The sequence below is a fragment of the Panulirus ornatus genome, chromosome 63 (assembly GCF_036320965.1).
Source record: "Panulirus ornatus isolate Po-2019 chromosome 63, ASM3632096v1, whole genome shotgun sequence".
Classification (NCBI taxonomy): Eukaryota; Metazoa; Arthropoda; class Malacostraca; order Decapoda; family Palinuridae; genus Panulirus; species Panulirus ornatus.
The window spans coordinates 28,579,554-28,602,414 of NC_092286.1; the positions used below are offsets into that span (position 1 = coordinate 28,579,554).

The following is a 22,861-nucleotide window of genomic DNA, read 5'->3' on the forward strand; positions in this document are numbered from 1 at the left end:
ATAAAGCATTACTAGCCCGGGGAATAGCACTGGCAAAGGCAATCAGAAAGCAAAAGTAACGCTGATAGAAAAATGTCACTCCAAAGGGAACTGGTTTATAACGGAAAAAAAAGTTAGAATACAAGCAAAAAGAGAATACCATTAGGGAGAAAAGGCTCAGATTAAAATAAGTAAAAAGTTACAGCCTAATAACTAGTAAAATAAAAATCCTTTTTAAGGTCAAATCTCTTACGTTATATTAATCTTAAGTAACAACCAAATAACGAGTAAAATAAAATTCCTTTTTTAAGCTTATATCTACTACAACGTGTCAGTTTTGAAACCTCAATCCATTTAATTGAAATAAATATTTTCTTATTTTCTGCTTATATTTGTACCAAGACCCATTTGTAATAAAGATGAGAACTTATTTACATGAAATACTGGTTGCTGAATTGATGCAACTGCTCTGTTGAGTCATCTTTTTCATGCTATCTTTTGTTCTTGGTGAATGAAAACGAGGCTCCCAAGAAGATAGGCTGTGGAAATACAAGGAAAATATCAGACACTTTACGATGTTCTTAATTTGTTCTAAATGCTAAAGCTTATCAAAATGGATGACAGGTAACTTTCCCAAAGAACAGGTTCCCCAGGTGGAGATCAGAATGCTGGTAACAAAACTGAGACATCCTTAATCAAATTTCCAAACAGGAATAAATGTACTGTAAGTTCCTTTTTCCATCCCCTATGCTTTCCAAGTAATTGATGATATAATTAATCAATCTTTCACCTATTCATAATCATCATTATCATTATTATTATTTTTCTTTCAAACTATTCGCCATTTCCCGCGTTAGCAAGGTAGCGTTAAGAACAGAGGACTGGGCCTCTGAGGAAATATTATTATTATTATTATTATTAATATTATTATTATTATTATTATTATTATTCCTTTGTTCCTTCTTTTGGAAAAAAAAAAAAAAAACGAAAGGGGAGGATTTCCAGCCCCCCGCTCCCTCCCCTTTTAGTCGCCTTCTACGACACGCAGGGAATACGTGGGAAGTATTCTTAATCCCCTATCCTCTGTTCTTAACGCTACCTCGCTAACGCGGGAAATGGCGAATAGTTTGAAAAAAAGAATTATTATTATTATTATTATTATTGTTATACATAATTGCTGTTTCCTGCATCAGTGAAGTAGTGCCAGGAAACACAAAGAATGGCCCATACACTCACATACACATGTATTTATATAACACCCACATATGCACATATACATACATATACATATCAGCATACAAATACACAGACATTACATACATACACATGTATACATACATACTTGCTTGCCTTCATCCATTCCTGTCACTTCCCCGCCCCACAGGAAAACAGCTATCCCGTTTCATCATTAATTCCATTACCACTTCCATGGGGTACATCATGTACATACAGGCTCTGCAATCACTAATGAACATCCCTAACCTATGCCCAGACTTCCACACTTACAAAAATACGAATTCACTTTTATAGACCCAGTTTTATGGAGTACTCAAAGAGTAGTGTTTCAAATCCCAGACATAAGATGATGGGCGGTACGAAATTAAGTTTCAAGGTGTAGGTAATGCAGACTAAACTGACTCCTATCATGAAAGTAACATCTCCATTTGCATCAACTGTACCATATATACAAAATGTGCATCTGATCCCCTATCATTCTTTCAGCATCTTCATCTGTAATACCCCTAGCCCTTGTTAATTTTCTCACTAAATTTATCCATGATCTACCTCTCCTCCTTAAACTTCACTACCGCAGTATACAGATAAATTCCATTATAACTAAATGAGTAAGGACCAAGAACTTAACGTTATAAAGACGTCGCGATGGAATAGAAAGTGATAGGTTTATAATACGTAAAAGAAATATATGTTCCTCAATTAATCATAATAGTTGTTTTAATATTCAGAGCAAAAACAAGTTTGCTTCTAATGGAGGCTTTAGTGAAGGACCAAAGTCCAGATCAGGTTAGGCCTATACTGAAATATGAAAGAAAATTATTTTTTTTTTTTTTATTATACTTTGTCGCTGTCTCCCGCGTTTGCGAGGCAGCGCAAGGAAACAGACGAAAGAAATGGCCCAACCCCCCCCCATACACATGTATATACATACGTCCACACACGCAAATATACATACCTACACAGCTTTCCATGGTTTACCCCAGACGCTTCACATGCCCTGCTTCAATCCACTGACAGCACGTCAACCCCGGTATACCACATCGCTCCAATTCACTCTATTCCTTGCCCTCCTTTCACCCTCCTGCATGTTCAGGCCCCGATCACACAAAATCTTTTTCACTCCATCTTTCCACCTCCAATTTGGTCTCCCTCTTCTCCTTGTTCCCTCCACCTCCGACACATATATCCTCTTGGTCAATCTTTCCTCACTCATTCTCTCCATGTGCCCAAACCACTTCAAAACACCCTCTTCTGCTCTCTCAACCACGCTCTTTTTATTTCCACACATCTCTCTTACCCTTTCGTTACTCACTCGATCAAACCACCTCACACCACACATTGTCCTCAAACATCTCATTTCCAGCACATCCATCCTCCTGCGCACAGCTCTATCCATAGCCCACGCCTCGCAACCATACAACATTGTTGGAACCACTATTCCTTCAAACATACCCATTTTTGCTTTCCGAAATAATGTTCTCGACTTCCACACATTCTTCAAGGCCCCCAGGATTTTCGCCCCCTCCCCCACCCTATGATCCACTTCCGCTTCCATGGTTCCATCCGCTGCCAGATCCACTCCCAGATATCTAAAACACTTCACTTCCTCCAGTTTTTCTCCATTCAAACTCACCTCCCAATTGACTTGACCCTCAACCCTACTGTACCTAATAACCTTGCTCTTATTCACATTTACTCTTAACTTTCTTCTTCCACACACTTTTCCAAACTCAGTCACCAGCTTCTGCAGTTTCTCACATGAATCAGCCACCAGCGCTGTATCATCAGCGAACAACAACTGACTCACTTCCCAAGCTCTCTCATCCCCAACAGACTTCATCCTTGCCCCTCTTTCCAAAACTCTTGCATTTATCTCCCTAACAACCCCATCCATAAACAAATTAAACAACCATGGAGACATCACACACCCCTGCCGCAAACCTACATTCACTGAGAACCAATCACTTTCCTCTCTTCCTACACGTACACATGCCTTACATCCTCGATAAAAACTTTTCACTGCTTCTAACAACTTTCCTCCCACACCATATATTCTTAATACCTTCCACAGAGCATCTCTATCAACTCTATCATATGCCTTCTCCAGATCCATAAATGCTACATACAAATCCATTTGCTTTTCTAAGTATTTCTCACATACATTCTTCAAAGCAAACACCTGATCCACACATCCTCTACCACTTCTGAAACCACACTGCTCTTCCCCAGTCTGATGCTCTGTACATGCCTTCACCCTCTCAATCAATACCCTCCCATATAATTTACCAGGAATACTCAACAAACTTATACCTCTGTAATTTGAGCACTCACTCTTATCCCCTTTGCCTTTGTACAATGGCACTATGCACACATTCCGCCAATCCTCAGGCACCTCACCATGAGTCATACATACATTAAATAACCTTACCAACCAGTCAACAATACAGTCACCCCCTTTTTTAATAAATTCCACTGCAATACCATCCAAACCCGCTGCCTTGCCGGCTTTCATCTTCCGCAAAAGCTTTCACTACCTCTTCTCTGTTTACCAAATCATTTTCCCTAACCCTCTCACTTTGCACACCACCTCGACCAAAACACCCTATATCTGCCACTCTATCATCAAACACATTCAACAAACCTTCAAAATACTCACTCCATCTCCATGGAGAAAATTAAAGAAGAAAAAAAACAACTAATATTTTGAAGAGGTGAAAAATCTTCTTACCCTTTCACTGCAGCAGTCCTGATATCCAATATATAGTGTGTGGGATATGTTGAATTATTCTATAAAATTTATCTCCAAAAGTTCATTACAACTAAATTGAACATATTCCTAAATAAAACAACGTACACCTCAACCTGACGAAATAATGACGATGCTCTGCCGCCAGGTGTATGAGGTATACCAGGAATATTAATGTATACACATACAGTGTGATTTGTGATATTTTTGGAAGTGTTTTTGCCAAAAACAAATATTATTACTAAAGTTTTCATCATTTTTATAAATATATATTATCTTGCATTACATGAAGAGTACAGATCTTGTTCAGGCCTTGTTGACATTTCCACAGGGAATGACCAGTTGGAAAAATATTTAGGATATAGCACATGGTCACAACATGTGGGATGCTACTACATGCATTAATGGGCATATATTTCACCTTGAGAAAGAAAACTAGCAAATTTAAGAATTTTTGTATGTACTCCCTTCCCATAGTCAACAGTAAATATAATAACATATACAAGCGTGGTTGAGAGAGCAGAAGAGGGTGTTTTGAAATGGTTTGGGCACATGGAGAGAATGAGTGAGGAAAGATTGACCAAGAGGATATATGTGTCGGAGGTGGAGGGAACGAGGAGAAGAGGGAGACCAAATTGGAGGTGGAAAGATGGAGTGAAAAAGATTTTGTGTGATCGGGGCCTGAACATGCAGGAGGGTGAAAGGAGGGCGAGGAATAGAGTGAATTGGAGCTATGTGGTATACCGGGGTTGACGTGCTGTCAGTGGATTGAATCGGGGCATGTGAAGCGTCTGGGGTAAACCATGGAAAGCTGTGTAGGTAAGTATATTTTGCGTGTGTGGACGTATGTATATACATGTGTATGGGGGTGGGTTGGGCCATTTCTTTCGTCTGTTTCCTTGTGCTACCTCGCAAACGCGGGAGACAGCAACAAAGCAAAAAAAAAAAAAAAAAAAAAAAAAAAAAAAAACGGAGCCACAATGAATGGGCTATATGAAGGGGTAAAGAATGCCAAAGCTTTGCAGTGACAAGAAAGAAACAAAGATGCTTCATATGCCCTAGTTCAGTCCAATGAAAGCATTTTGCCTTCTTTATATCACATCACTCCAATTCACTCTATCCCATGTATGCCTTTCCCCACCTTTCCATCCCAAGCACTCAAAATTTTATTCATTCCATTCTTCCATCTTCAATTTGGTCACCCCCTTCTTCGTCCCCTCCAATTTGTCAACCTCTCCTCATTCATTTTCGCCACATTTCCACACCCTCTTCAGCTTTCTCAACCATGCTCTTCTTATTAACACACTTCTCTTTTACTCTATCATTACTTAATCAATCCTCCTCACACCACATACTATCCTCAAACATTTCATTTCCAACACATTTGCCTTCTTCCATACATATCCAGAGTGGCCCATGCCTCACATCCACGGGGCTATGATATGAATGTCCAGAAGGAAAAGTTTAAAGGTTATTAAATGTAATACCAGAAGGTATTTATTAGGTACAGTAGGGTTGAGGGACAAGTCAATTGGGAGGTAAGTTGGAATGGAGAAAAACTGGAGGAAGTGAAGTGTTTTAGATATCTGGGAGTGGATTTGGCAGCGGATGGAACCATGGAAGCGGAAGTGAATCATAGGGTGGGGGAGGGGGCGAAAGTTCTGGGAGCATTGAAGAATGTGTGGCAGTCGAGAACATTATCTTGGAAAGCAAAAATGGGTATGTTTGAAGGAATAGTGGTTCCAACAATGTTATATGGTTGCGAGGCATGGGCTCTTGATAGAGTTGTGCGGAGAAGGGTGGATGTGCTGGAAATGAGATGTTTGAGGACAATATGTGGTGTCAGGTGGTTTGATTAAGTAATAATAGGGTAAGAGAGATGTGTGGTAATCAAAAGAGTGGTTGTGAGAGCAGAAGAGGGTGTTCTGAAATGGTTTGGTCACATGAGAGAATGAGTGAGGAAAGATTGACCAAGAGGATATATGTGTCAGGGGTGGAGGGAACGAGGAGAAGTGGGAGACCAAATTGGAGGTGGAAAGATGGAGTGAAAAAGATTCTGAGTGATCGGGGCCTGAATATGCAGGAGGGTGAAAGGTATGCAAGGAATAGAGTGAATTGGAACAATGTGGTATACCGGGGTCGACGTGCTGTCAATGGATTGAACCAGGGCATGTGAAGTGTCTGGGGTAAACCATGGAAAGTTCTGTGGGGCCTGGATGTGGAAAGAGAGCTGTGGTTTTGGTGCATTATTACATGACAGCTAGACACTGAGTGAACGAATGTGGCCTTTGTTGTCTTTTCCTAGCACTACCTTGCACACATGAGGGGAGGGGGTTTTTATTTCATGTGTGGCGGGGTGGCGATGGGAATGAATAAAGGCAGACAGTATGAATTATGTACATGTGTATATATGTATATGTCTGTGTGTGTATATAGTATACATTGAGATGTATAGGTATGTATATTTGCGTATGTGGACGTGTATGTATATACATGTGTATGTGGGTGGGTTGGGCCATTCTTTTGTCTGTTTCCTTGCGCTACCTCGCAAACGCAGGAGACAGCAACAAAGCAAAATAAAATAAATACCAGAAGAACTAAGACACATTACGTGGAGTGACTTCAGATATGCTTAAAATAAGATTAGACACATTTATGAAATAGCTGCTGTATGAACCTCAAATCAACAACTACAATGAAGGAGTGGCCACCATAACAATATAATTAAACAAGAGAGACATGCAGTCAAAAGATATAACACAGTTTAGCAAGCAAGCATGTGGTCAAACTGAAAAAGCAAGACATGTTATGCATTAAGAGTTAACTCTGCCATTCCGGTAAACTCTTATTATAGGTATTTGTAGGCAGGTATTCCCCCTTGCCCCAGCCACTTCTGACACATATATCTTCATAATCAGTCTTTTCACTCATTGTCTCCATATATTCCAACCAATTCAGCATCTCTGTTCCATAATGCATAAATCACAATATGTGAAATTAAACAAGTTCAGTTCTCCGCTAGCTGGGCTAAATTCCCAATAACGGAATTGTCATTGCTACATGTTAACTTGAGAGGTGACCCCTTCAGAATTACTTACAAATTCTTTGATATACTTAGAATTACTGAGAACAATAAGAATGACAACAATACCTTTCTGTGTCTTTTCACTGATCTGACTGCAGCTAACCAACGCTCTCCACCCAAAACCCTGTAACTGGGTATGGAACTTGTATCTGCTGAAAGATTTGCCGTCGAGTTCTGAGAAAAACATGATGAACTTTGCTTCATAACCGTGGAACTATGCTTGTGATGTGATGCCAAAGGCAGTGGGTAAGATTTCGTTTCCTCATCACTATCAATCTCCCAGAAAGTCTTGGAATTCTTGTGCATCTGCAACATGAAACATTCAATAAATCTATATCACTGGGTATAGAGATCTGAATTTGAAGCATACAGCCTGATAAACAGTTAGCAATCGGAATCAAAACTTCAGAGTGACCACAACATAATGTATTACGAGTCAGCCATTACTATATGAAAGATGACAACAGAAATCGTTAAGAAATATATTCATGTCGAGCAAATTGAAAATTGTGATGGATGGAAAACTATTTTTTGTCCTACAGGCAGAGCCCCATGTGCATCTAAGGGAGCAAATGCTCGGTGAGGGTTATAGACACCATTTTATCCCCCAAATGAGATGTATCCAATGAAGACTTTCCTCATCAGACCACCAAAAGACATTTAAGGCCAGCAGATACTTGTTCACTGGATTCAGTGACCAAACAGCAACCCATCCAGGCATGTGATGTTATGATGTAAGGGTAAGGCTGCACTCCCGTTTAATGACTGACCACTGGTATTTGTGGTCTGTGCCTGTTACCTCCAGAATCAAGAAATGGCTTTTTGAAAAGGAAATAGAATATATGTGAACATTAAAAGGCTCTGCCTGCAGTAATCAAGTTTTATCCTTGAAACCTTACACTTTAAACTTACTAGCAGTGCCCTATGAGCATGTGAACATACCCACAGGGATATAAATCGTCAAACTGAGTCAAGGACTGGCTGTTAGAATAATAATGCATTTACATACTGTCACCCTCAGTGAATCTGAAGGAAATGCAGGAGTGAAAGAAGTGAATTAAAAAATCAAGAAAATTAAAAACAATGAAAGAAGTGAGAGAAATGAAAAGAAATGTGATGCTGATACTAACCTTGGTGGCATAACTAGCATTGGAATCTGCTGTAGAGTTTGTGCCAGACACTTTTGTTTGGAATCTATCCATCTGGGTGTTCTGTGGATTTATCATGTCATTAATCAAACAAGAATACCATTCACATCCATATATTAGCAGAAGCATATATTTTCTAAAAAATAAAAATTCTTGCAACCCTTGTACAGACCTGATATCAGGAATGTTTCATGTTGATGTGATGAGGTAAAGACTTATCGGTATTACCTAAACTTTGCCTATCATTAAACTAAACAATTTATTATCTTAAGAATCATTCTTAAATGTTTAAATCAAAAGCTTTAGTCTTTCCTACATGTCTAAATTGAAGACTTAAGAACCTTTTTCACAAAATGTCTTCAATTAATTTCCAAGTGGAAAGAAGTGGTCCATATAATAATGCTAAATCTGAAAAATCTCCCCTGCCTCCCTAACATTACAGCTATGGACCTTTTTCCCTTGGGACCAATTTGATTAAAACTTGGAATTCTTGCATATCAGTTAAAAGCCTCTTTAGGCCTATGACTCACTTCATCCCTCAGTTCCATCCCAGGCTGTGAATTATCGAGCTGGGAATAATTCCAGAGGAACATACCAATAAAGACACAAAGATACACTGATTAGCTCCCACAATGCATTCCTGATTGCCATCACTAACCTTCCCATTATGTCAGGCAGCAGTACTACCATGGTCGGTCTTTCCCTATTCATCCTTTCCACATGTACAAACAAACTCAGAAAACACGTGTCACTCCTGCCAATGTGACTGTGCTTACTTCCATAACTCTAAATTATCATTCCTTACATAATCACCCCTACCACACACACAACACACACTAATTATGTATTACTGTTATCCTGAGGCATATCATTTCCAGCACGTCCACTCTCTATCGTTCCTTTCCATTCAAAACCCAAAACTCATCCATACAACACTGTTGGGAGTAATGTACTTTCAAACATAACCAAATTTTTTTTCACCATCAGCATGAATCTCATTTCGTTCTTAGCATAAATTCATTTACCCGATAAAAGCAAAACAACATGCTGGGCCAATCACCTCACTTCAGTGGTACAGAAGCACTACATTTATCATTCACACTACTTATTCAATGACAATGGAAGGAGCCTTGTCATTTCTTTGATACATATCAAAGACTATTACCAGGAAAACATTAAAATGCCCATTTGAAAAGACACTGGTTACAAAAGAAACAAAATATTACCATTATTGTGGTACAAGCCCAGACCCAAAACTTAAATAGGACTCCTTCAGCCTAAAGGATGTATTTGATGCAGGACCAGAGAAATGCTCGACTCGTATGGAGCAAAAAAGTCCACTAAAGACTGTACTCCCTTCCATCTATTTATAGTGATAAAGCTTTATTGAAGGTGACTTCTCACTTGCTCCATAACTACCTGTGGGGGAATCTGGTAAAGCCAGAAACAAAATATTGTATAAAAGAATATAATGGAAAGTATAGGAAAAATGATGAAATAAAAATGAATAAACAGTAATCATAAGACATCAACAGAATTAAGTCAAAGCTAGTGAACGGCCCCTGAGTTTGGATTAGACCAAAGCACAAACCTTGGCCATTAAACCCAGGCACAAACAATGACCTTCAAGCTGAACCATGATTCAAATCCAAGAAAGTGATCCATGTGATTTTTAAAATACACACAAGGTGACAGGAAGTTGTCATTACATGAAGAAAAATGAGAAAAATACTACTCAACCGCATAATTTTTGTATACTTCACATGGGACTGGGTTATTACTAACTTTTTGTCACAAGCAATTAGTAAAACACATACATGCCCATAACAAGATCTGGTTTTCATATATCCGAGAAGTTTGCAATTAATTCACACTCACTATTTAGTGGCAAACAAGTGGACTTTGGGTTTCTCAAATGTGAGTATATGAAAACAAACTGCATCTGACAAACAATTATGCTTTTAACATATGGTAACTTCTTAAAGTTACTTTAGAAGAAAGGTGCAAGAATTCATATGAAAAAAGAACCGTGTATGGGATTTACCCCTGACATGGTGCAAAAAGAAATATCAGACTCTTTATGAAACAAAATAAGGACTAACCTGAAGCTGAGAGTTACGCAGTGTTGACCACAACTTTGAGACAGTGTACAGGGAGCTTTGGTGAGGTCCAGCTGCCAAAGAGGAGTGTTCCACAGGGAGTAAGGAAAGCTCTTCATCCGAGTCTGAATTATTCGTATGGTGAGATGGCTTGTCTCTTTTCTTAGAATTGTCAGTTAAATCTTTACTGAAAGCATTTCTAACTTCTGATGTCTTGGCATCACTTTGCTTCCCGGAAGGTACACTGTTGTTTATACTCGTACTGCCTACAAATTTCAGTCTACCAAGCGTTACAGATTTGCTTTCTGGACTGCAGTTCTTTTGCATCTGCAAGGGCTCATCCAGCTTTGGTTTCTTTGCAACAACCAAAGATGAAAAGTCTTCAGCTTTTCTTCTTTGGCTATATTCATTTTGAGGTATTGGCCTTTGTCTCTGTTGAACTCCAGGCACTGGTAAGACATTCAGCATTTCTGATCTGGTGGATGACAACAAAGGTACAGTAACATCTTCAACAATACTTGAAATTTCTGGAACTACTGAAATGCTTCTTACCAACCCATTTTGTTCTCCATGTACAGACTTCACAAAGCCCTTGGGACGGTGAACATCCATGGAATGGCCATAGGAAAGGCTTTTCCTTTTCTTCTTCACAGCATCTATACCAGCTATTATGCTTTCTTCACAATTCTGCCATTTTCCAGTAGATAAGTCTTTAGTTTCACCTTTGTTTACAGTTTTTTTAGTTTTGCTGCCTTGTTCCTGGCAGATTTCTCCAGAATTACTTGTGACAGGAGATTTTACATATGATACTCCGGATGCATCTGTTCCCACTTGCCTTTTAGAATCATCATTAACTTTCTCTCCTCTGAATTCCTTTCCATTTTCATGAAGTGATCTATTATCCTCCAAAATACCAAACATTTTCTTTCTATGTGCACTTCTGTCAAAGAACTCAAGGACAATACGGCCTTTTGACAAAGATAAGTTTCTCTTGAGTACTGGTTTTCTAGCAGACTGAGATATGTTATCTTTACAAAATGTAAGGGAACCTGAAATTTTCTGAGCTCCTCCATCAGAACACTTATGCATCACATCAGATCTTTCATTATCCACCTCTTCTCGAACTCTTTTAGAAAAAGTATCTGATGTATCATCTCTCCATAATCTTTTTTTCAGTCCTGTATACTGTGGTTTTAAAAAAGTTATGTTCTGGGATGGGCTTTTATGCTTGGGTGACCTTGCATTAAATAAAGATTTTTCTTTTTGAGGTGAGCTTTTACGTTTTGGTGACCTCACAAGTAACAATATTTTTCCATTCTGAGATTGGTTTTTATTCTGAGGTGATCTCACATTAAATACTGGTTTTCCCTTCTGGGATGGGCTTTTTTGCTGTGGTGACCTCACATTAAATGATGATGTTCCCTTCTGAGATGGACTTTTATGCTGTGGTGACCTTACATTGAATGATATTTTCATCTTCTGAGATGGTCTTTTATGCTGTGACGAACTCACGATGAATGACACTTTTCCCTCCTGAGATTGGCTTTGATGCTGTGGTGACCTCTGATTAACCATTGTTTTTCTCTCCTGGGGTGGGCTTTGATGCCGTGGTGACCTCTGATTAACCATTGTTTTTCCCTCCTGGGATGGGCTTTGATGCCGTGGTGACCTCTGATTAATCATTGTTTTTTCCTCCTGGGATGGGCTTTGATGCCGTAGTGACCTCTCACTGACCAATGTTTTTCCCTCTTGAGATGGGCTTTGATGCTGTGGTGACTTCTCATTGGCCAATGTTTTATTCTTCTGGGATGGACTTTGATGTTGCGGTGACATTACATTCAGTAACGCTTTTGCCTTCTGAGAATGAGAAACATCTTTTAACTGAGAACAGAGAACCATTTCACTAAATGAGGTGTTATTTGTTTGTCGTTTCCCGGCTGGTAATAATTTCTGCAGTGAGGGAGATTGCAACCCATTTTTAGTCAAAGGAACATTCCTTGTTGGACTTTGTCTTCTTTTATCAGCAGTTTTCTGTATATCATTTCTGCATTCAGAATGCATTTCTTCTGGCTGTGAACACTCAATTGTAGGTTTTGGGGATAATATTGCAAAATCAGTTTTATCTTTTGAGAATTTTTGTACATCTCTTCCAGCACTTTATTCGTGCTTTTGCTCTTATCATCTTGGTGAGAATGTGGTGTCATTGTGACCGAGGAATCTCTCTCACAATTTTCTTCTGTAACAGGTTCTACAATGGCAGTAACTAATGTGCTTGTACAACCATCTTCATCTTGAGATTTCTTGTGTACCTCTTCTGTCACTGCATTTTTCCTTACACTCTTATCACCCGTATATGAATGACTTTTCTCTTGTGGAGTTACTACAGTTTTCGACTCTTTTTGACAACCATTTACAGTCACAGGTTCTGTACTAGCATCATTTAATGGACTTCTTATTGGTTGTGATGCTTCTGTGTCTTGAGCGTTAAAAGTAACAAAGAACACTGGATAGTTATCTTTGCGAGACAATATTCTCATACTAGAGGTATAAACATCTTCCTCATGTTGCGCTAAAGGTGGTAGGAATATGGTGTCACCATACTTTGTAAGAACAACCGAATTATTACCAGGTCGAGCATCTATTAATTCTTTTGTAGTTTTTAAAGGATCATCACAAGCATTCTTGTTCAAATGAGGTTTTGTAGCTTTATCAGACAAGCGTCTTTCATTCAAGTTAGTGTCATCCTTACATCCTGTGACTTTCTTTTGGCATACTTTATCTCCGCCATTTTTACAGTTCTCTGCCAGAGTTTCCATGGTCGAGTTATTGACTTTTACAGAATCATTTTGCGTTTTCTTTGCATCAAAAGATTTGTCTCCTTTGGAAATTTTGGGTTGTGCATAACTGCACTCAGGTTTTCTTTGTGAGCAATTATTTCTTTCGAGTGGTGTCAGGACACTCTTCTCATACATTACCTTTTTTCTTGTTCCATCAGTTCTTTCTAAGAGAACCTCATTCTTATCTTGTGAAGCATTCTCTTTCTCATTTGTTGAAGCATTCACTTCATTATTTCCAAATTTGATTTTTGTTTTCCTCACTTTATCAATCTCTTTTGAGTAGACCTCTTTAATAACTTGTGGGGCTTTCTTTATCTCATTTTGGGATATATTTTCCATCGTTTCATGTAAAACATTTACCTCCCTTTCCTTCTCTTGTAGAATACTTTGGGTATCTTTCTGGACTTCCTTTATGTAAAAGCAATTGTCTCTTTTCATAATCCTGGTTTTAGGATTTTCACACTCAAAAGTTGTGTTTAGGGCATCAATCCTTTTTAGTTTTATTCTGATATCATTCATAAGACTTCTCGTATCTGTTGTTTTACAAACTTGTTTTACATTAAAGTCCTCGTCATTTTGTGAAATTTTTCGGTTTGTATTTCGACGCTCTACTTCCTCTTCCTTCTCTTGTGAAGCATTCTCTATCTCATCCCTTGAAGCATTCTCTTCCTGATCTTGTGAGGGAACCCTCCTCTCTCTCAATTTCATTCTCCCCGGAACATTCTCACCACTTCTGACATAGCAACAATTCACCTCTGCAGTTTTTCTGCCTATCCTTTTCTCTCTTTTTTCATCAATCATAATTGCATCATAACTCTTCTGCCAATAATTATTATTAGGTACTAAAGATTCATCATCACTCTCACTTTCCCACACCTCACATGTCTCACTGTCTTCCGGCAAACCTAACTGCACCTTGCGCTTCCTGAGAGTCTCTTGTATTTGTTGGGAAAAATCATCATCTAAAATATCACTTGGTCTCTGATTTCCAGGACTTCGGCTGTTTATACTGTGCTTGGGTGGTGTATTTCTGTCAGGTTTATGCTGTTCGAGGAACTTAAGAAGGTGCTTCTTTCTGGCACAGCTTCCACCATAGAAATTTTCAATGTCTGTTTCTGGAGGTTCAAGACCATGTGAGAGGCAAATATATTTCTCAATGATGGAAGAAAAGGCCGCAGAGTTACTTTGAATAACATCATCCTTTAATCTATTCAAAACTGAGTAATAATCCTCAGCTGCAACCAAATCCTGTAAAGATGAAAAAAAAATAATACATGAATAAATCAGACATCAGCAGTAATTACTACTATGTACTTCAAATAATTATGTTTCTTTTCATACAGAAAACTTACTCTCTCAGATCAATGATGTACAATGAGCTTCCTAGCATGAAAAATTTTTTTTTTTTGCTACCTGCTTCATGCATTTTAGCAAGGTAACCTCAGGAACAACAAACAACATTTTCAAAAACTCCACTCCATATCTTTTATGTATACTGTGGTAACACCAAAGACTATCACTCACAGACAAGCCCCAAACACTAATCCATGACTTACTTTGGCTGCGTTCTACACCCTGATGTAACCCAATCCAGCTTGTTCCCTCCTGACATACCATCTACTCTTAATTCATTGGTCAGGCCCCAGTACACTAAAAGCCTCCTTCACTCTTTCCTTCCATCTCCTTGATTTTCCCTTTATTCTTGCTCCCTCTACTTTTGGCACACATACTCTTAAGTAAGCCTTTCTCTGCTTGTCCTTTCCTTATGTCCAATCAATTACAGCACACCTTGGTCAGCCGTCTTAATCAGACTGCACTTACTACCCGAGTTCATTCTTATATTCAATCTTTTTGTTATCACTCCACCTCACACTATGTATTGTCCTTAGGAATTTAATATCCAACTTGTCCACACACTTCCCTTCTATTAAGCTGAGGGCCAGGCATCCACATCCATACAAAACTGTCAGGACTACAGTACCTTCAAAAATATCCATCTTTGCCTTAATGGACAAAGACCTTTCATTCCACATTCTCCTCAGTGACCCTAGGACCTTAGCCATCTCTCCCAGCCTATTACTCACTGGTGACTCCTTTCCTATGTCCGTGCCTCTTAGTCCACCCTATTAAAACTTAAACTCAGACCATCCAATCTCACCCCCCTTGCAACACCTCATTAACGTACTTTTGTTCACATTAACCCTGAATCTCCTCCACCCATTTTCTCAAACTCAGATGCCAGACTCTAATTTCTCGCTTGAGTCTGCCAACAGGGTCATTTCACCAGTCAACAGTAAATGACTTACCTCCTGGTCCTCCACACCCCCAAAACAATGAAGGTACATCAGTTACACCAAGGCTTTTGCATTTGCCTCCCTCATCACCCTATCCATAGCACTCCTCCTTTACCACTCTTGTATACACCTTAACGTCCTGGTAAAAACTTCTCACTGAATTTAGTAGCCTTCCTCCTACTCCATTTATTCCACAAATCATATCTGTCAACCCTATCATAAGCTTTCTCAAGGCTCATAGATTCCATGTAGAAATCCCTCTGTTTCTCTAAGTATTTTTCGCAAAGTATTCACATAAAACACCTGATCTACACATCCTCTACCTCTCTTGAAACTACAATGCTCCTTACCAAGGCAGATGTTCTGTGAATACCACCATCCTCTCCATCACCAATCTTCCACGCACCTCACTTCGCAAACACAACTGACTTAAACTGTATATGCATATGTACAATCTGAGCCTTAGCTTTTACCACCCTTGCCTTTATACAGATGCTCCTCGACTTACGATAGGGTTACGTTCCGAGAGACCCATCATAAGATGAGTTTCTTAAGCTGAAAATACATTTGATATGTACATTTAATACTGTACATCTAACCTACTGAACATCATAGCTTAGCCTAGCCTGCCTTAAATGTTCTTAAAATGCTTACATTAGTCTACAGTTGGACAAAATCTAACACAAAGCCTATTTTATAATAGTGTTGAATAATGCACCCTCATCAAGCTGAAAAATCCTGAAGTGAACCAATGTGAGTTGGGTAACATCTGTCCAAAATATACCCTCAATCTTCAAGTGTCAGTGAAAATTACTTTTATAACTCCCCAACATCTTAAGGGTCAGAAATACAGATGTTTGGCTGTACTTAAATGTACAAACTGAGCATAACACTGGATTTACAGCTGCAACCCCAATTAAATGATGGACTACAAAGTATGGCAATATGTCACTGGAATGGAGATCAAGAGAGAAAATACGAAAAACAGAATAGCAATAAAATGTTAATATTCAAGAAAGAAAATACAAAAAACACAGAATAGCAATCTTTCTTTCTTTCATACTATTCGCCATTTCCCGCGTTAGCGAGGTAGCGTTAAGAACAGAGGACTGGGCCTTTGAGGGAATATCCTCACCTGGCCCCTTCTCTGTTCCTTCTTTTGGAAAATTAAAAAAAACGAGAGGGGAGGATTTCCAGCCCCCCGCTCCCACAATGCAATATCATTAAAAAAATTCACAATATATGAAGTAACACTGAAAATTCCATGAACTAGAAGTCTACAGTAAGAAAAACCGGAATCACACACAAGCCTATAATTATGAGAAACAAAAGCATAGCCTCTGTAAACACTGCACTAAAATTGCAATCTGCCATTGGCCTGTTAAGGCTGAGACACTAAAAGCTGAGAAATGGCAATGGAGTTCACTGGTTATGGAGACTGTTGCTGTGGGCACCCCTTTGAAGGAGTTCCAGGAGGGAACAGGCATTAAAGATATAGATACATATAAATAGAAAACATAGCAACTTTAGTACTGATGAGAGAAAGGTGGGTTTATAAAAAACCATACAAAAGGCAGCACATTAAAGAAAATTAATAAATGAGTAGTAATGATATGAAGAGCAACTTCTAGGATACATACATATCAAAATACTTCTGATGACAGAAAGTAGATGGTAATGCAAAGGTTATCAGTATAGTATTGCTATGGTCTTCAATTTCTCCTAAATAGGAAACACTTCCAGTATCAGTCGACTAGTTTTGTACAAAATGTTGTAAAACAACTAAAAAAGTGGAATAAATACAAGTGGTTTCATAACCTAATAACAGTAAGTAGAGAAAAATATATATATAAATAATAATATTAAGTTACTAAACAATATGAATTCTATAACTATGTATCATTATTTCTATCATTATCATTATATAACTCCACGAACCCCTTCTCCATGGGTTCCTTCAGAATAGCAATAAAATGCTATAATTCAAGAAAAAAAAAACCAGCAATAAAATGCTAATATTCTAAAAAGAAAATACGAAAAACATGGAACAGCAACAAAATGTAAATATTCAAGAAAGAATAAAAAACAGAATACCAATAAAATCTTAATATTCAAGAAAAAAATGAAAAACAGAATAGCAATAAAATGCTAATATTAAAGAAAAAAAATACGAAAAACACAGAATAGTGATAAATTGCTAATATAAAAAAAAAAATTCAATTAGCTCATATGGTCTGCTACTGCATTACAAGTATTTTGTCAACTCTGAAACAAATCTCGTGGGGTTTTGCGTTACTGAAATGGAGACTGCTATAAAACAGATAAAAATACATGCATAAAAGCAATGCTGGTGATAAAAACTTATTTGTCAACTGGGTCTTCTACAATATTATGAGTGTATGTAACCAACATATGCAATCTTATTGTATTTCAGTGATTAAAGTTAAAACCTCATCTAGCAGTATACAAACAAAAAATTCCTCTGTTGCTGAGGATTGCATAGTGATTTCTAAGGTATATGTTTGTTGACATCGACTGACATTTTGGTAGTGATCAATCATTGTTCTGACCCGTACATTTTGTCCAAAAGGAAAATCTACTAAGGAGTTTTGATGAGATTTCGTAGGTTTTCATGTACTCTGTTGATCTTTTATGTATGTACTGAATTACCTTCTTTAATGCTACAATTGCTGATAAACTACCGTCATCCAACTATTTCACAAGTAATGCTCCAAATTATGTTTCCACAACTGTTAATATTTTCTCTAAACACTACACTAATATTACAAAGCAACATCACTCAATAATCATACTTAATAACAATGCAACGCTAATCTAAGAAATTACTGAAACAAATACATACCAAAGAAACACCAGATCAAATGGTGGACCATAACTTCAGCCCGTATTGTTTACTGGTCTATTTAATCAATGCAATGATATCCAAGCAGATGGCAGTAGGACTGAGGAAATACTCCAATCATACCATAAGACAGGGATATTCAACTGGCGACCCAAAGGCCAAATCCGGCCCTTGAGTGTTTTTTCACTGGCCCTTTAACAGACTCAAATCAAAATGAATTAATGAAATTATTTATATAAGGGCATACAAAATTTTCCTTAGCTTTTTATTGTGACCAACTGTATCAATTAGCTGAATGAAACGTGATCAGTTGTAATAATTAGGTGACTGAAATGTTTTGAAAAAAAATGAAGGTAAAATAAATGTATGGCCCTTACATCAATTTAGATTTCATAATCCGACTCTACTCTTAAAGTAAGTGAATAGCCCTGCCACAGGAGATCCAACTGACTAATGGTAGTCGTACGAACAGTTGCTAAGCTAGGGTGTATAGTGCTTACGTCACACAGCAAAACATATGGTGTCATTTCCTTGGGATGAAGATCACAAAACAAAATCATGAAAATACATACAAGAAAAGCATTACGATGTTAATACTATCATTTCCATCATTTAAGTGAGTCTCCTACAATACTTTACGAACATTTCACGTACCCAACTGCAGTCCTCTTAGAATTCGTTAGAGACAATATTATATGACAGTTCAGTAAACCTAATCTAGCCTAAGGTAATGGACCAAAGGTCAACAGAGGCCGAAGTGTTGGTGAAGTTGAGAAACACAAAATGTTAGTACACGATGAAGCGCTGGCCTTCCTCTGGCATCCTTTATTTTAGGTTAAATGCCTTGAGTAAATTCACTACTCCATTACCAACAGATCGTCTCCTGCCGTAGGTATGATCAGGTTTACCTTAAAGCTGGTTAATGGATTGGGGATAAAAGTGTCTTCTAGCGTATCAGATGCAAGTGTCCCCCCATAGGCTCCATACACCTTTCCCTACACACATAGAACTCAAAGATCAATTGAACATTAAACCACAAGTTATTATACGAATATTCTTGATATGAAGTAAACAAATTACCATAACACTTCTTGTTTTCCCGTGAAGTTCACTGCATAACACACACAAAAAAAATTCATTCAAATTTCCATGCGTGGTTCTGTTCCACCTTCCAGTTCAAAATGGCTTTTGAGCGCACTTAATTCACGTCTACAGACATCCAGTTCCTGGACATGTCCCACATAATTTATTAGATCGTTGTAAGGATGGATTTCAGGGAATGACAAGCCAAGTAGTCCAGCCAGAGACTTAAGCGTCCATCGCCACTCCCAATGTTTGTTTGTAAGCAAAGTAGTTCAAGGATACGGAATATAAAATATAAATTTAAACTCTACTCTCTAAATAAATGGTAATATAAAAGAAATAGATGATTAGTAATTCAATATAATTATTGTGTTATATGATTGTGCTTTTTATAGTGGGATTTATGAAGCTACTCTTCTTACATTCAAGATCATTGAATATAGCCGTTATAATTCGTCTTTCCTAATTTACACAAATTTAGTTTCAGATAGAATTAGTAGCTTTCAATATACTCTTAATATACTTGTATACGAGAGAATGACTATAGGATTAAAGTCGAGTTTAATGCATGATGGGGTTTCTACCATTACAGAAACATATAGTCTCTCTCTCTGGGTCTAGCTTAATCGAACTTCCTGAAATAGTTTAATATATCAGTGGATTAATGGTGGCTTGTCTGATTTATTCAATAATGTGAAAACTTGAGAAAGTCAGAGCGGATTTAGAAACTGGAATATCCACCTCAATCCTGTACCTCTCATGAGGTACGCCTTCCATGATGGCTTCTTCCTTCATTTCGTATTTTGTCAAATAAATCTACGTACCACAAAATGAAACTGAGCCATATAGTTGACCTTCGATAGACATATATTTGTGACGTCGCACCATTTAAGTATGAAGATCTCACGGCAGAGAGGAAACGTGTGATATTCCAGATCAAAAGCCGCAATTACCCTTATGGTAATGGCCGACATGACAGATGACACAGACATGTGAGAAGTTAGACAAATATGGACTTTCCTGGTTGCTCTATAGCCTAGGTTTACTATCACTTGGAATAAAGGAGAAATATGACACATTATGCCACACCTTTTTATTTAGGCTAGGCTAGGCTAGGATGACTAGGGTCCATAACGTAACAGTGCTGGGAAATACATCATATGGGATCTGTATTTGTGCAAAATGGCGTCAGTTTGTGTAAGTGATTGACGGCAAATGCGGGAGAGAATCCACCTCCACCAGAAATAATGTCTCAGACCATACAATATCTGCTGTAGGACGACCAGGGGACATTAGACCAATATATTCCTGTAGTTAATTGCTGGTCCCATACATGCAGCAAGACATTCGTAAAAGCGTTAAATTGAACTCTTCCATCGGTTTTCATATCTTTAATGACTTAAACCAGTTCCAACAGCTGGGAAAAATCATTTGAAAAATCAGAAATTATTTGCCTTCAAAAAGCATTTTGATCGATCGTACCAAATATTCAATTATTTCTGTAGCCGACAAAATATTCAGTCATTCATATATCCGACATTTCCCTGCTGGCTGGTGCCCTTAAAGTCATATGCCATTACATTATAGCTATAGTCATCTATATGGAATGGTTCAGCGTGAAGAAACCTATAAATTTTCACTAAATCCTCCTCTTCACTACACTCCCATCTTCACTACATACTTAGTTCTAACACAACATCTTAACTACACTATTGTATGACCACATTATCATATCATCATGTTCTTATCTTCACCACAACCTGGGCAAAACTGATGATTTCTTTACACATCAGGGTAGATGGCCATCTTTATGATGACAGAGAACACACATAACATATTAAACCACTTATCTTTTGTCACTTTGATCTAATTTCTGCTGATAAAAACGAATTATAATGACAATCCTTGTGTTCTGTGACGGTACATTGTAAAGGTGAGGCACATGTATTAAACTATTGAGAAATAAACTTAACTGTATTAAAGTATTGACTTCACTATATCAACTTCACTATATTAAGCTATACGAGGATATTACACTTCACTATATTAGACTTCACTATATTAATTTCACTATATTAAGGTATACTAGGATATTAGACTTCACTATATTAAGTTATGCTAGGATATTACACTTCACTATATTAGACTTCACTATATTAACTTCACTAAATTAAGCTATACTAGGATATTACACTTCACTATATTAGACTTCACTATATTAACTTCACTAAATTAAGCTATACTAGGATATTACACTTCACTATATTAGACTTCACTATATTAACTTCACTATATTAAGCTAACCTAGGATATTACACTTCACTATATTAGACTTCACTATATTAACTTCACTATATTAAGCTATACTAGGATATTAGACTTCACTATATTAAGCTATGCTAGGATATTACACTTCACTATATTAGACTTCACTATATTAACTTCACTAAATTAAGCTATACTAGGATATTACACTTCACTATATTAGACTTCACTATATTAACTTCACTATATTAAGCTATACTAGGATATTAGACTTCACTATATTAAGCTATACTAGGATATTACACTTCACTATATTAGACTTCACTATATTAACTTCACTATATTAAGCTATACTAGGATATTAGACTTCACTATATTAAGCTATGCTAGGATATTAGACTTCACTATATTAAGCTATACTAGGATATTAGACTTCACTATATTAAGCAATGCTAGGATATTAGACTTCACTATATTAAGCTATGCTAGGATATTCGACTTCACTATATTCAATTTCACTATATTAACTTCACTATATTAAGCTATGTTAGGATATGATCAGTTGCCAGGGTATATAAAGGGGGGAGCCGGGACCGAGAGCATCATTTGAGCTGTGACCTCTGTCGAGTGAACATCTCTGCTCCACCTTGCAAGCTCCCTCAACCTTTCCTCAAACACTTCAATATAATAATGTTCACCAAGGAGGTAGGACGATTCTCCTTTGTCCAAGTGATGGAATTTGGATATGTCCATGTATTTGACATGGGCTATGGCTGTGTGGACATGGAGGTGGAATATCCAGACGTGGAAGTAATGGATGGAGTGGAATTTGGCTGTGTGGACATGGAGGTGGAATACCTCGACGTGGATGTGATGGATGGAGTGGAATTTGGCTGTGTGGACATGGAAGTGGAATACCCAGACGTGGAAGTGGAGGAAATGGAATGTGGTTGAAGTTGGTATGGACGCCATATGGATTTGGTGAAGACATATAAGGATTAAATTTCCAAACCCAAGAAAATTGGCTGATGATTCCAAATGGTTATAATACTGATGGAGCCAGCCATACTGGGGGTAAAGGAGTTTTAAGTTGGGTCAAAGATGGTGGAAGTGGTGGTGGGGAGAAGGCGTTGTGGCTGACCAAACCATGTAGTTACAGCTGTCACTCAGGTGGGAGTCATTTATCTCATGATTTGACCATTGCCACACCTCGACCACTGATGCTG

The 22,861-nt window shown here is 37.8% G+C and overlaps 1 protein-coding gene and 1 long non-coding RNA gene across 2 annotated transcripts in view; one reads left to right on the forward strand and one right to left on the reverse strand.

Annotated features, from left to right (window-relative positions):
* Nucleotides 1–327: 327 nt before the first annotated feature.
* Nucleotides 328–19,620, reverse strand: LOC139746042 (uncharacterized). Its single transcript, XM_071656859.1, is given in 6 exon segments — nt 328–518; nt 7,113–7,352; nt 8,177–8,257; nt 10,297–12,282; nt 12,285–14,378; nt 19,368–19,620. Coding segments are annotated over 6 exon segments (4,452 nt in total). The 5' UTR covers nt 19,371–19,620; the 3' UTR covers nt 328–470.
* Nucleotides 19,621–22,260: 2,640 nt separating this feature from the next.
* Nucleotides 22,261–22,861, forward strand: part of LOC139746026 (uncharacterized) — a 124,063-nt gene continuing 123,462 nt past the window's right edge. Inside the window, exon 1 of the long non-coding RNA XR_011712045.1 lies at nt 22,261–22,340. This is a non-coding gene — a long non-coding RNA (uncharacterized lncRNA). The remainder of the gene's footprint in view (nt 22,341–22,861) is intronic.